Source organism: Paroedura picta, chromosome 15, assembly GCF_049243985.1.
Source record: "Paroedura picta isolate Pp20150507F chromosome 15, Ppicta_v3.0, whole genome shotgun sequence".
In the NCBI taxonomy this organism is placed as follows: domain Eukaryota; kingdom Metazoa; phylum Chordata; class Lepidosauria; order Squamata; family Gekkonidae; genus Paroedura; species Paroedura picta.
In genome coordinates, this window is record NC_135383.1 from 5,156,559 (window position 1) to 5,171,855 (window position 15,297).

At 52.4% G+C, this 15,297-nt stretch overlaps 1 protein-coding gene across 9 annotated transcripts in view; it reads right to left on the reverse strand.

The window, feature by feature from the left end:
- Nucleotides 1-15,297, reverse strand: part of MORN1 (MORN repeat containing 1) — a 91,256-nt gene that overhangs the window by 65,373 nt on the left and 10,586 nt on the right. For all 9 annotated transcript variants that reach the window (XM_077312389.1, XM_077312386.1, XM_077312385.1 and 6 more), the window contains 4 exons: nucleotides 8,025-8,121; nucleotides 6,659-6,769; nucleotides 4,716-4,839; nucleotides 3,553-3,743 (listed from right to left, as the gene is read on the reverse strand). In XM_077312389.1, coding sequence (XP_077168504.1) covers nucleotides 3,553-3,743; nucleotides 4,716-4,839; nucleotides 6,659-6,769; nucleotides 8,025-8,121 — 523 coding nt within the window. The remainder of the gene's footprint in view (nucleotides 1-3,552; nucleotides 3,744-4,715; nucleotides 4,840-6,658; nucleotides 6,770-8,024; nucleotides 8,122-15,297) is intronic.

Genomic DNA, 15,297 nt, shown 5'->3' on the forward strand with positions numbered 1-15,297 from the left:
TGAAGGCAAAAAAACAAAATTTAGGAGGACCTGACTTTGAGGGAGCTGGCCGGTAGGGGCGTGTATTCATCATAAATCGAGCTGAAAAAATACGCCCCAAGCATCTCATCAGTATTTTCTGGGTATTATTTAAGGTGTTTGCAGATCAGAGGATCTGATTGGTTACTGGTATGACTGAGCCCGAATAAAAGCTGAAAAATCCAGTTATCCCAAAGATCAGCTGGGGCGGCGGATCCTGGGGACAGCGTCTCCTGCAGCGTAGTTTAAACCATGCTGCAGGGACGCTGAGCCAACCTCAGGTGGCCTGGCTGTTTTTTTAAAAATATTTTGGATTTTCCAAAAATTCCCGAATTCCAATACCTTGCCAGTATCGGGATCCGGGATTTTTTGGAATTACTGATCTGAAAAATGCTAATTATTATAAATTTTTTTGCACGCCCCTACTTGCCGGCGACCAGAGGAAGAAACTGAAACCCCGAAAGACCTGAATGGCAGGCTTCAGTTCCACTCGGTTGTCTGCGACATCTCGTGGAAGGCTCGGCGCCAGTGTCTGCCAGCTGCGAGGATAATATAGCCGTCCAGAAACTCAGCCTGAGACAAATTGGCCCTCCGTGCTGCCGGGGAGGCTGCTGCCGGTTGGCTGTTGATTGCTGGCCGCGCTGGTGGGATGGGGCGGGGAGGGTTTCCATGGTGCGGGGAGAAGAGTGCCAGCCAAAATTCAAGTTAGGCAATGGATGCCCACCCGCAAATTTAACAAGCAAGAAAATATGCACGTGAGCCTCCGCAAAAGAAGGATGCTCAGCGAAAAAAGGATGTGGCCAGCATGCAGAGGAGCTCATATTCCACCCCTGGCACTGAGGCAAGCAATGGCAACCCACCTCTGGCCGGCTCTTGCCCTGACCACCGCATGGAGCTAGCATGGAAGAGTAGGGTGAGCTGCCAAGGATGCATCGAGAGAGCTAGGAGTCTTTGAGGAAAAGCTCGAGTTCTCAGCATTAAACACAGAGACCTGAATTCCTGCCCAGGTGATGTTTACATACACCAGAACAGAGTGACCTGTCCTTCTCTATTTCTCCCTGCTCTGGTGTTTTCCCTATCAAGGAAAACAAAAGTGCTCTGGAATATTACTGACAAAATATCCAGGAGAAGAAGAGCTGTTTTTTTTGTATTCCACTTCTTACTACCCAAAAGTGTCTTTTTGCCTTCCTTTCCTCTCTCCACAACAAACTCCCTGTGAGGTAGGTGAGTCGGAGAGAGCGCTCTGAGAGAACCGTGCCTGGCCCCAGGTCACCCAGCTGGGCTCATATGTCTCAAAGTGGCTTACAACCACCTTCCCTGCCTCTCCCCACAACGGGCACCCTGTGATACATCTAGGCTGAGAGAGCTCTGAGAGAACTGTGAGTGTCTCAAGGTCACCCAGCTGGCTGCACGTGGAGGAGGAGCGGGGAATCAAACCCGGCTCTCCGAATTAGCGGCTGCCCCTCTCTAACCACGACACCAAACTGATTCATGTCCCAGGAGGGGAGAATCATATCCAGAGAGGGCACATTTATTCAAGATGCTGTATCTTCAGGTAATGTAATACTAAATGAGGGCTCTTCTAGTAAATGTTTATTTTGGTTAGTGAGTCAAAAAGCAAAACCCAACCAAGCTGAATAGGACGGGAGGTAAAAAACAAAACAAAAAGCCCACAATGCTGGCGAGGAAGCCCGTCACCCACGCCTGCAGCTATCAAAATAAACCCTCCGGACTCCAAAGATCTATTTTAAAGACTGCCCAGATGATCACCTTCGCCCCGATAGCAAGCGGAGTGTTATTAAGATGCAAATTGTGTATTTACCATGTATCAAGTTATACGGGGTGGATTTTGTCTTACGGTTCACAATAAACTAAAGTGATTAAACTCTGATTCAACCCCCGGGGCTCTCGGCATTGAGCCTCCGGTGAATCATTCCAGGAATAACCGGCCTGAGTAATAACACCGGCATATTTATAAAGGAACTGTGAGCTCATCGGTTACTTTGCGTCCTCTAGGAAACCAAAACAATATAGGTGGGGAATATATATGTGCATAAAACGAAAGGAGTAGGCAGGTTTCACTCGCTGGGATTTATAATGGAACCTTGGAGGCACAACTGCGAATAGGGGGACTTTAGTTGGGAAGACGCCAGGGGAGGGGCTTATGGTGTAGTATATGAAAATATCAGAGATCTACACCAGGGGTGGCCAAACCGTGGCTCTCCAGATGTCCATGGACTGCAATTCCCACGAGCCCCTGGCCAGCACCGTCAAGGGCTCGTGGGAATTGTAGTCCAAGGACATCTGGAGAGCCACGGTCTGGCCAACCCTGATCTAGACTCATACATGCTCCCCGTCCTTGGACTGAGGCATTTGCCTGTCGCTGTCCTACATGGCTTTTTTGTGAGGGCATTGAGTGGAATCAAACACCCACTCCCTCATCAGTTAGAGAGAAAAAGCTGATTTAAGAACCCAGCCCATCAAACTGAACAGGGAGGCCAAGTCTGAGGTAGCTTGATAAAGGCCGCCCTCAATTTTTGCTTGCTGCTGTCTTCCTACACACCGGATGACAAAGCACAGAAGCTGAAGGGCCTTCCCTTGGCTTTCACAGACGTCAAGAGGAACAAGGAGTAGAGCGTCTTGAACTTCTCCCCTCTTGCTGCTACAGCCCCCAAATCTCTTGTTTTGATTTGTTTTCACCCTGGTACAAACTGAACCTGCAGCCGCCGATTTTCGCACTCCGCGGTTTCCAGAAACCCAAACGTTTCCCATAAAACAGGATGCGTTTGTCAACATTGTGCCGTGAATCAGCATTACACATGCCGTGAGAATTCCATATTAACGGAAAAAAAGAAAGACAACCGGCAGACAACAGGCATCCGCAACACAGAGGAGCGTACGAAGCCAGCCGATCAGGGGAGAGAGCCGAAGCCCTTGACAAGAAAACCCAAAACATACCAGCAAATGCTGGCAGGGGCTCATGGGAACTGTAGTCCATGGACATCTGGAGGGCCGCAGTTTGACTACCCCTGCTCTAAGCAGTCTACCATCTTGGGAGCATTCCACACAGGGCAAAGAAAGGCCCACAAACAAGAGACACACAAGAAGGTCTTGGTAGGATAGATCTGTAGGGGTGGAAGCGTGATGTACTCGCTCTAAGCGTTTCTTTGCCTAATTCATTTTTAACAGTATGTTTTGACTGTGCAGGGGAGGAAAACCCACCCAAAGACGCTAAGTAACGACTGGAGGCCATTCTGTCTAAAGTGAAAGAGAGAGAGAAAGAAAGAATCCTTCTTTTTAAATTAAATCTATTTCTTCCCACTAAATGGAATGTCAATGACAAATCTCACGCAGCCTGCAAAAATGCTTTTTTAAAGCCGCCCATTTGCATGACAAAAGCCGTCTCGGAATCCCCCCCCCCTTTTTTTTCCTTCTTTCTTTCAGGAGATGTTGTTATGGAAGGATAAGAAGATGCCGGGTTTTTTTTTTGTTTCTCCATTAGAGCTCGAGCTAAATCCGCTCTCTTTCACTTACCGTCATGGCTGCTGAGGAGATCTCTTGGGCTGTCTGGGGTGGTCGATTCGGATTCTGGCTCGGCGTCCCCTTTGGTTGCCAGCACTTCAGGCAGGGTTAATACGGACGTGCCGGTGGAGGAGGCAACAGCTTGAGGCTCTGGGCTTTCAGGCGAAGGCGCCATCAAAGGGTAGCTAATATACTCAAATCCACTGTGGAAGGAAACAGGAGAGATGCCGCGTTAAAACTGCCACGTGTATCACCAAGATCTCAAAACATGCTGTTGAGCATGCACCTGTCCTGAGCCAGACCACCGGTCCACCTAGGCCGGTGATGTCCCCAGCAGTTAAGATGAAACTTGGTGCCCCATGGCCACCCACATGGCACAGCTGTCATCACTAAGCAGTAGCCCAGGGGTAGTCAAACTGCGGCCCTCCAGATGTCCATGGACTACAATTCCCAGGAGCCCCCTGCCAGCATTCGCTGGCAGGGGCTCCTGGGAATTGTAATCCATGGACATCTGGAGGGCCGCAGTTTGACTACCCCTGCAGTAGCCCCTCTTCAAGCTCCTGGCTTGGCCTTTCTCAACCCTTCCTACCGATGTCAGAAACCAGACCTGGTGCTACCTGCCTGTGCTCTGCCTCTGCACCGGAGTGGCCGTCCCCTCAACCAGCAAGTGAAGTTGCCTTAACTCCTATCAGACCACTGGCATGTAAGACCATTTCTCCAGCGGGGGGGGGGGGAGGTTACCCAGCGTCTCTGAAAGAGCTTCTTCCCAGCCTTTGTCCCTGGGATTCTTTGGGGGTGCCCGGTGGTTGAACAGGTGGTATAATATTTGCAAAGAGCAGGCCGATTGAGGTTCATGAACCAAAGTGGCTAAATAAACCCCCCCCCCCAATACACTTCTAGACACTAGTTCTTGGTAGGGTGGCCAAGCCCCCTGGAATGGGCCGGCCCTCCCAGCTTTCCAGACGCCCGCCGCCCCCCAAAACAGAAGAATGCCACAATGTGCTGACATTACCTGGGAGTGACATCAGCATGCTGGGAGGGGAACGTTCTGGCTTTGGGGCAAAATTCTATGGTTAGAAGCTAATTCTACCATAGAGTTTTCCCCAAAAGCCAAAGCGTCCCCCCTACCAGGTGACATCAGGTGGCGTGGGGGAGGGAGGTGGCGTGTTACTTACAAGGGGCTTTCGATCGGCTGCCTCCCTATTAGTGCCATTATCTTGAAGAGGCTGTTTTTGGGACTCGCTAAAAGCTCCCCGTCTCTGATCCCGGCGCTGATCTCCAGCAGTCGGCCACTCTCGCCTACCAAAAAGTGCAACGGGCAGAAGAAAAGGTTTGTTAATCGTTCTGCTCCACAGCGCTGTGAAAGATCCCGAAATGAGACACATCCCCCCCCCCCCCCAGCCTAATTGAAAAGATAAATTCAGGGGTGGGCATTCCTGGGACGAATTCCGGGAAGAGCCTAAATGAACACAAATTCTAACATATATGCATAGAATTTTGATTACAACTCGGTTGTAACAACTTGGTTGAAGTATTGAAAACTTCTAGGATAAGTTTCAAAATCACAGGAGGAACCAACCACCGACGAAAGGTCTCCTTTGAAAACGGAACAAAATCTAGAGTCCGTTCTGGTTGTTTCGTTTATCATTAAAATATAGATTATAAAAATATATTAACTGATTTTGATAGCCTGGGACAGGTTCCCTCTTCTTCTGTTAAGATACTTATTCAGCACCGTCTGTTTTTTCGTGTTGTAGTTACGTTGAAGAGTGGGCCAACTTATTGACTGGCGCTGTAGGGACAAGGACTAGGAGCAACGGCTCAAAGGGGGTCCCCACTTCAATAATAGAAAGCGTTTTCGGAGGATGAGAGCTGTTCCTAGACGGAATCTGTTGCCTTGGAGGGTGCGGGAATCTCCTTTGTTGGACTTTTTTAGGAGGAGATTGGACGAGCATCTGTCAGGAGTTTTTAATGTCCCCGAGATGGTGGGTGGGCCTGGGCCGGACGGCCCTTGGTGGCTTCTTCCAGCTCTGGCTGATTTTGAGCCTGCCTCCCCGTCACAACCCTGCTCTGCCTTGGGGGTCTCCCATCCAAACACCAGGCAGGGCCGACCCTGCTTAGCTTCTGAGATCCAAACAGGCCAGCCTGGGCCGTTCAGGCTTACGACGATATGAATGATGCCGCAAAGGGACGGCACGAATTCCCCTCCGATGTGCAAGTTTGCGAGCAGCTGTTCCAAATCGCTTGCCAAGTGGCGATGGGCCCCAAGTGCCACCAAGTGGCAGATGTTCTAAACAGCCGCTGAGCCCTCCCTTTCGGAATTAAGTTAATACCTGATTCATAAACACAGGAAACGAGGGTCCTTTGCTTAGCCTAGGAGCCGAGGAATTGTCAGCCTGCCAAGCCCATTTAGCCCTACCCCTCTCCAGCCGTGACCTAGAACAGGGGTAGTCAAACTGCGGCCCTCCAGATGTCCATGGACTACAATTCCCATGAACCTCTCTTGCCTTGGCCTGGCTGGCCCAAGCTAGCCTGATCTTGCAGGATCTTGGAAGCTAAGCAGAGTCAGCCCTGGTTAGCCCTTTGGATGGGGGACCACGGAGGAAGTCCGGGGTTGCGATGCAGAGGCCGGCAACAGCAAAACCACCTCAGTTAATATCTTGCCATGAAAACCCTAGGGGGTCAACCAGAAGTCCGCTCCGGCTCGATGGCACTTTCCAAGACCAATAGACATTGTCCCCACGGAAGTAAAACAAGCCCAAAAAAGGAATGCTGCTCTTTCAACCTGGAGAGCTGGAGTAGTGGTTCAGAGCAGTGGGCTCTAATCGGGAGAACTGGGTTCAATTCCCTGCTCCTCCTCCACATGCAGGCATCTGGGTGACCTTGGGCCAGTCCCAATTCTCTCAAAGCTCTCTCAGCCTCATCTACGTCCCAAGGTCTCTGTCGTGGGAAGGGAAGGCGATTGAGAAGTATTGAGGTATTTGGGTATTGAGAAGTGTGTTCTAAAACCCAGCTCTTCTTCTTGTTGGGTGTGTGTGTGTGTGTGTGGAACTGTATTCTGCTAGTCGCTGTGAGAGAACTACCACACCACTTCTAGGAGTGCCTCTAAAGTTCTTACATTCGATGACGTCTCCTTCGTCGTTCTGCAGCTGGATGTGAAAGGAGTGAGCGGACCCGGGAACTGTGTCGATGACTTCCGGTCCTAAAATCACTATCTTGTTGGGTTGGGCTGAAAACCATTGACAGGTCTTAGTTTACCCCACAAACTGGAGGGGGGAGGACAAACTTCAAATCTACGACTCTGGCGTTCAGAAGAAACAACAGGAGTGAATTTACGTGAAGAAAAAAAAACACCCCGAACCGAACAGAATTGAAAGCCCCAGGCAAAAGCCAGCTCCAAACCCGTGGGGGGTTCCTGGTTAAGAGATCTGCTGTGGGTCTCTCCGAAAGCCAATGGATTCCCCTCCCCCTCCTTATTTACTTTTCTTTAATGGCACAGCTCTATCGCCCTAAAAGACCATGAGCTGAATCACAATAAAGTCCCCTGAGGGGGGAAAAAAATCACACAGTCATTTTCTGTCTATCATTACCCTAGAAACAAATTTTGCAGCCGATGTGGTTACATGAGGATCTGACCCCACCAGGAGGAATTTCAATCTGTCGCCTACGGGCACATCGGTAACTCCTTGCAAACAAGGGGGAATCAATTTCTTCCTTATATGTGTGTGAACAGGCTGCACTCAAAAAGACACTGCTCCATGCGCCTGTCTGCCCCGGCGCCTGTAATCACATCCTGTCAGCATATGGCTCCCCTCCCACCAAAGGTCACATGGCTACCACAAAGGGTGAGGACCTTATGGGGCCCACGCCCACCCGGGCCCCTCCCCTTAACACCCCTTCCAAACTCATCATTGGCCATTTTGGGTGGGTGGGTGGATCAACATATGGTCATCTCACCCAATTTTATTATTTCATTCTTATTTATTATTGCATTTGTATACCGCTGCTCCCAGCAAGCTGGCCGGCGGTTCACAAAACAAAACACAAGCAATATCCAATAAAATATCCGCATAAAACAAACATATTAAAAAAAATAATCAACTCCCACCTATTCAGGAAAACCCTCCGGGACTGCCGAGAACACCCCAAGGTTTCCCAAAACCCTAATCGAGAAAGCCTGGCCCAGAGCTACATATAGCCGTGTGTTCTCTCTCCCAACGGGGGAAAGAAGGGACCTTGTTCCTCCGAAACAACAACCTGGGGTGGTGTGGAACGCTATGGCCCCTTGTTTGATTGTGCTAACGGATTTCCACTCCCCCACCCCCCCAAGACGGCCCGCGGGAACTTGTGCTTTTAGGAATGACGCGTCCCACGCACAAAGGACTCCAAGGCCACAGTCCGAGAGTCCTCATCAATGGCGTGAAAGGCAGGGCCATTGTGCCGAACTCTCATTACTAACCTGGTGGCATAATCAAAGTACATACCCACAGGGTGGCCATTCAGCCACTGCCCGTCATAGATGACACCGGAACAATGAATTATGGAGCCCTGTCCGTTGAACATGTCATTCCTCCACTGTCCCTGCAAACAGAAGAAGTAGTGGGGTGGAGGGGAGGGGAGGGGAGGGGGTGGGAAGAAAGAAGATATGCATTGGTTTCAAAATTTAGACGGCGTCACGGGGGACTATAGAAGGACGGGTTTCATCTGGCCCCTCGTAATAGCAGAGCGGGTGGCCCTCGGGGGGGGGGGGGCTCTTTAGAAACGGCTCTTCCAAAAACGGGTGGTGTGAAAAAAACGCTGAACGGGAGAGGAGAGACGGCGCGTTGGCGGCGGGAAGAGAACAACAGCCCGGGGATTATGTAGTCGCTCGGGTATGACCTCTAAATAGGAGAGGGGAGAACCGAAGGGGGAGTGGTCGGGGGCGGCTTGCTACAGCAGGCTGCCCATCAAGGAACCACACGGCGTTATGGTGTGGACAAGGGGGGTGCCCTTGAAAGGAGACAGCCGCCACTTTTTGTCCCTGTCTAATTTTGCAAGGCTTGTAGGGGATGCAGAATTGGGGAAAGCGCAGCTCCTCCACCCTGAGTGACCTTGAGGGCTGGATTTTGCCCGAGGTTCTGGGCGTCAGATTCCTGGACACCCACAGTCGCTTAACACCAAGTCACCGTTTCTGGCCATTGAGCTCGGCGTTGCCTGCTCTGACTGGCAGCCGCAGCTCTCCAAGGTCTTAGGCGGAGAGGGATTTCTCCTCGCTCGGGGACGGTTCCTTCCGCTCTGCTCAGCAAGAAGAAGAAGAAGAAGAGTTGGTTCTTATATGCCGCTTTTCTCTACCCGAAGGAGCCTCAAAGCGGCTTACAAAGTCGCCTCCCCTTTCCTCTCCAACCAACAGACACCCTGTGAGGTGGGTGAGGCTGAGAGAGCCCTGATATTACTGCTCCGTCAAAACAGTTTTATTATTTATTTATTTATTATTATACTTCTATACTGCCGCTCGCCGTAGCCTCGTGGCGGTTTACACACACAACTCTAAAACAATAAAACCCCAATAAAATCCCCATTCAAATAACAATCACATAACTAACCAGCTATGCAATGGCGACCATAATCTCTAATAATCCCTCCTTGTTCAGGGTGGGTGGGGGGGCACTGATCTCAATCTCACATTAGTCTGATGCTAATCTAATCTAAAGTAATGAGGGCCGGGGCCGAGATGAATTTGGGAACCTTGTTGAGGCCTGACGGGCTCGGGGGGGGGGCACAGTCAGTGGAGGCGGGGACCTTTTGTGAGCAAAGTGTGGACTCTGCCCTGAAGACAAGTTCCCTCCCACCCCACATCCCAAGCCCATTTGGACCAAGCCCATCCCTCTGAGCATTGCCCGCTCTGGCCGGCAGCGGCTCAACACAGAGGGGTGGTGGCGGTGGCGGGGAGAGATGAACAAACAGGGTCTGATCCAAGGTCACCGACTCCAGGGATGACAGAGCCGGAGCAAGAATGCCAGGCCCATCGTGCCAGGATGCAAACGGGGGCCAAATCGAGGCAGGAGATTGATTTCCGGGGGTGGGGGGGGGGAAGAGAAGAGAGGAGAAGCAACAAGGGTTCCATCTGTAGCAGCCATCAAAACAAGCAACTCAGGCTCCTGGACCGAGAGCCAACGAAAACTAGAAATCTGGGCGTGGGAGGTGACCCACTGCTGCCAACAAGGGTACGTCATGGAGGGCGGTGTGTGTGTGTGTGTGTGTGTGTGTGTAGGGGGAACCGCCAAAGCTGGTGTGCATTTCAAACTAGCGAAAAAGTAACGCCGCCGTGAGATACATGGAATGCAGGGAGCTCAGAAATTCCCCCACCCTCCAAATCTCTATTCCCCAGGCTTTAGAGCCCCAAGCCATCAACTGCAAATTACATTCCCCCCCACCCCCCCCAGGACCGTCTGCTGGGCGCTCGCCGGCTGACGAGGGACGGCTTGCGCGGAACAAAGTGCTACTATAACGCTAAATTTATCTGAGCCGCCATCAAAATCCCAGATGGATCCGGAGAGCCGAATCCTGCCGCTCGCTCTTCTTTACACCCTTAGCAACCAAAATGGGGGGGGGGGGGGGAGAGAGATGGAGAGAGACAGCAATTATACTGGCAGCTCCAAACCAAGCATTCGAACTGGGTTGCTGCAGTAACTGAGCTCGTTCTGTCCTCTCCATCACTCTCCTCGAGCGTGCCACGGAAATAACTTCGCTCAGAACGTGGCCCTGGCAAAGAGGAGCGCAACTTGGGCCGTTGCTTCTTTTTCGGAGAAAGCCGCTCCGCCCTCCTCGCAGGTGCTTGGAGCCCGAGGAAGAGATGCCAACTTATTCCTCTTGGCGCTTGACTGTAGTGGTTAGGAGTGCGGACTTCTAATCTGCCGAGCCGGGTTTGGTTCCCCGCTCCTCCACATGCAGCCAGCTGGGTGACCTTGGGCTCGCCACAGCACTGATAAAGCTGTTCTGACCGAGCAGTGATATCAAGGCTCTCTCAGCCTCACCCACCTCACAGGGTGTCTGTGGTGGGGAGAGGAATGGGAAGGCGATTATAAGCTGCTTTGAGACTCCTTCAGGTAGGGAAGAGCGGCATATAAGAACCAACTCTTCTTCTTCAGTAATATCAGGGCTCTCTCAGCCTCACCCACCCCACAGCGTGTCTGTGGTGGGGAGAGGAATGGGAAGGCGACCATAAGCCGCTTTGAGACTCCTTCGGGTAGAGAAAAGCGGCATAGAAGAACCAACTCTTCTTCTTTTTCTAGTGACTTCAGCTGACTCACTCTACCTTGGACCCGAGAAAGTTTCCCCTTTGAGTTTTGGGCGGACGGGCAGAGACTGGCTGGCTCTTGGGCCACAGGGGTGGGATCTTCAGCAGGACCGTGCTGAAGTCCTTTTCGTTTGTATGTCATCGTGGTGATATTGCCAGCTAAGGCAACTGTTCCTTACCTAGTGGGCGACAGGGGGACGCCTTGTCTGCCAAGCTCTCCCCCTTCTAGTTCCTGTTGCTATGGCTCTACTTCTTCTGGGAAAAGAGGGGGGGGTCCCTATGTTTTCTTGCAAAGTGCACAAGGCAAACAGCTGAAGATGAGGATGACGATGGCCACGTGAAACTGGCGGCCGCTGACGCTGGGGCTGGCCAGTCGGTAGCAGATCTGGGGTTGGAAGTGGCTGGCCTAACAGAGCGATGCGGCCCTTGGGGTTGAGAGGCGTCATCTGTGCTCCTGTGGGTTGAAACACTTTGCCTTGGCGGAGCGGTTAAGAGCAGCGGCTTCTAGCCTCGCGAGATGGGTTTGATTCCCCGCTCCACCGCGTGCAGCCAGCTGGGTGACCTTGGGCCAGTCGCAGTTCTCAGAGCTCTCCCCGCCTCACAGGGCGTGGGGAGAGGCAGGAAAGGCGACTGGGGAGGCTTACCATCGCCTTCCCTTCCCCTCCCCAGAACGGGCACCGTGCGAGGTAGGTGGGGCTGAAAGAGTTCCGAGAGAACTGCGACTGAGTCAAGGTCACCCAGCTGGCTGCAGGCGGAGGAGGCGGAATGGGGAATCAAACCCGGTTCTCCAGATCAGAGGCTGCCGCTCTTAAGCGCTTCCCCGCATGGACTTTCTGAAACAGGGACGGGCACCAGAATGTGTTTTTTTTTTTGCTGTTAGCATGTAACAGCCACGCGCCTTTCAAAAAATGGCTGACCGTCTCCCGTCAGCTCTCTCACGGATCCTTTCTGTTTGCCTCCCTGGCTGCTCTCGCTCTCCCCCCCCCCCTTTCCCTGGTACAATGTGGCCGCCCCCGATGTCTCCCCCTGGCACACTTGCCTGGGCCAGCCTCTTCTCCCAGATGGCAAGAGGAGTGGGGGTAGAACGTTGCTAAAAGTTGCTTAGCAATGCAACACACGGGAGAGCTTTTTTTTTGTGTGTGCAAATGCTGACATTCTCGAAAAAGCGTCATCCGTGCTAGTCGCATGGGGCAACAGGGTGCCAAGTGCGAGAACAGCCGGAGCAACAGAGGGGTCCTCGGGGCGGGAGGAGAGGGAAAAGCCACCCACCAGTCAGGCCGCCAAGCCAACGGGAGGGAGAGAGGAAGGCGGAACCGCCGCGACCGACGGGGAGCCGGCTCTCTTGAGCTGCGGATTTCTAACTCAACCCAAGCCAACCTGTCCCTACGTTGCCATCTGGTCATCTCCAACACCAATTAAATATAGGCCAAAGGGCACATCTGCAATGCAGAGCGGATTTTCACAGCCCCCCCCCCCCCCGTGGGCACGGGGAATCCTGAGGATGGTAGTTCCTCAGGGCAGGGCACCAGGGGCGCCGACAGAGAAATCTCAGAAATCTGAGCTATCATCCTTCAGGGATCTCTGCGGAGGGCAGGCCGGGGCAGTTAAGTGGATCTAGAACCCGGGCAATATGTCGCAATTTGCTTTTAGAAGCACCCATGGGGCTTGAGCAGCTTCCGCACCTTTCTAAGCCTATCGTGGGCTTTCTCAACCGGGGATTTGTGAAACCCTGGAAAGATGGGAGTTAGTTATTTTTAATACATTTTTTAAATTTGCGAAATATTCATCATATGACCATGCAGGGTATTGTCTACCCATTTCCCCCCCGCCCTCCCGAAATGGCCAATGATGGGCCTGGAGGGGTTGGGAAGGGGATGGGCTCCAGGTGAGGAAGGACTACAAACAGAGCTGGTTGGAGATGGCAGGATGAAGTGGTGTGGTGGTTCAGAGCTTGGTGCAGTGGCTAAGAACGGTGGCCTCTAATATGGAGAGCTGGGGTTTGAATCCCTGCTCCATTACATGCAGCCAGCTGGGTGACCTTGGGCTAATCACAGTCCTGTTTTCACAAAGCAGTTTCTCTCAGAGCTCTCTCAGCCTGTCCTACCTCACAGGGTGTCTGTTGTGGGGAGAGGAAGGGAAGGCGATTGGAAGCCACTTTGAGACTCCTTCCAGTAATGAAAAGAGGGGTGTAAAAAACCCAACTCTTCTTCTTCTTCTTTTCTGAAGCTGCTGTTTTGAAGCAAAAACCCAGACGGTTGCAGTGGAAAACTCACTTCACTTTGTTGGAGGTTAGGCAGGAAAAAAAAGAAAACAAAAACCACACACCCAAACCACTCAGAGAGGTGTTAACAGAAGGCCAATGCCAGAGCGCAAAACACATTTGCTCCAGAGTCGTCTCCAAAAGCCAAGGGACTGCTCCCAAGCTAATGGGAAACGAATCCGGGTGGCCAGTTAGCAGCAGAGTGGGAACCTACTTTCTCCCTGAGCTTTGCTCAGGGCTTGTAGATTGTGCATTACCAAGAGAAACCTCTGCTTCCTGAGCCACTGAAGTGTCCCACAATCCCCCTAGAGGGGGGGCTGTGATCTGGATGGCAGACGACTAGATCGGTGGTGTAGGCCTACGTTCAGACGAAAGCCACCCTTTAGTTTGGCCCGCTAGATGGACCAGGGCTCCGAATCGGCATCAAATGACTCAGTCCTCTTTCCTGCGTGGCCCCTGAGACAGACCTGCCTGGGGCGCCTCACCCTTTTTCTCTTTTCCTTGGGCCCGCTTCAGACTCATGCGCAGGGGCAGCACGAGGGGACGAAGCCGACAGCGGAGCACTTTGGGCTCTGGATCAGTCAAGCCGGAGCTTTTTGGAAATGATACGCTGTCAGCGGCGTGCACGATGAGGCTGAAGCAACTAAAATTAATTGCAATAAGAGGCATAATAGCGGCTCGGTGAGGAACAGAAACACTATCAATTAAGTGGCAATTGCTTCCTCGAAGTTAAATACATGTTTCTCACCGTTAATTTCAAAACACCTTTGCCTCCTTTATAAGCAGAAGGCTCCCAACTTTTTTGCCTGGCTCGCTCCTGAAAGACAGCGGAATCCAACGGTAAACACTCATATGTGCACCCTAAGCCAGAATCCTCCATCCAAACCGGGGTGTGTGGAAGGACATCAGCATAGAAAATCCATTTGGGGCCCTGAAGCGTACTCAGGGGGGCCAGCTTCATCTGGACAAAATGGAGAGGGTTCGGAGGAGAACAGCGAAATTGGAGAGAGTTCAGAGGAGAGTGACGAGGATGACCTGGGGATGGGGCACCAATCCCTGTGAGAAAAGGCTGAGGGACTTGGGAATGTTCAGCTTGGAGAAGAGGAAGTCGAAAGGGGACATGACAGGTCTCTTTAAATATCGGAAAGGTTGTCACTTGGAGGAGGGCAGGGAGCAATTCCTCCTAAGAGCACCAGCACTATTGGTGTTAAACTACGTGTAGAACGGTACCAGCTGGATATCAGGAAGCTTCTTTCACAGTCCGAGGAGTTCAGCAGGGGGATGGGCTGCCTAAGGAGGTGGTGAGCTCCCCTCACTCGCGGCCTTCAAGCAGAAGATCCTTTTCCTGGCTGCCTGAGGCTGATCCTGCATTGAGCAGAAGGCAGTTGGACCCGATGGCCTGGATGGACTCATCCAGCTCTAGGACTCTACCATATCCTCAAACAAACGAACTAGCTGGTGCAATGGAAAGAACATTAGACTGAAATGCTGCAGATGGCCCGAGTTCAAATCCTGGCTCAGTTGCACCCTCCCTGGAAAAAACGGTCGCATAAAGCCAGCCCATTGAATCACGCTGCAGTATCAACGCCTCCGACGAGTTCTGTGATGCCAACGTCTTTCTCATCTCTGCTTCCTGAGGCACGTCAGGGGGAGTTCTGGAGGGGACCGGGTTGGGTGGCCTCCTGCCCGTAATGCCCAAACTGTACTGTGGGGTTGCGGCCCTTCTCCCCACTCCACCGAGAAGCGTTTGAGTTGACTCCCTCCCTCCCTGCCAGCCAGCCAGCCGAATACTGCCGTGCAGCCTCCGGGCTTCTGAGCCAGAGATTCCAGCGAGCAGATGCTGAGCTACAGTCTTTCCCCGTTGCCGCGACTTTGTGTGTTTTGGCTGCATTTCGTTTGTCTTCTTTCCCGGAGGAAGACCTGCTGCTCGGTACACCTGTTAGCGACACCAAACAGGTGGCTAACCTTATGGGTTTCTCCCACCTGCAAAGGAGGAGGCCTCCCCGCCCCGAAAGAGAAGCCTTTGCTCCCGGCCCTGCCGAAGGAACGGCCGCCAGAGGCCCCGAGGCCCGTCGGCCGATGCGGAATTCGACGGCGGCACCGTTGGGATTCTGCGGGAGGGGGGAATTGCGAAGCTGCCTCGTACCGAGCTGTGCCAAGCTTTCCCACTCTGGCTGAAAGCGATTTGTCAAGGCCGTGAAGCGGAGAAGGGTCTTTCTTT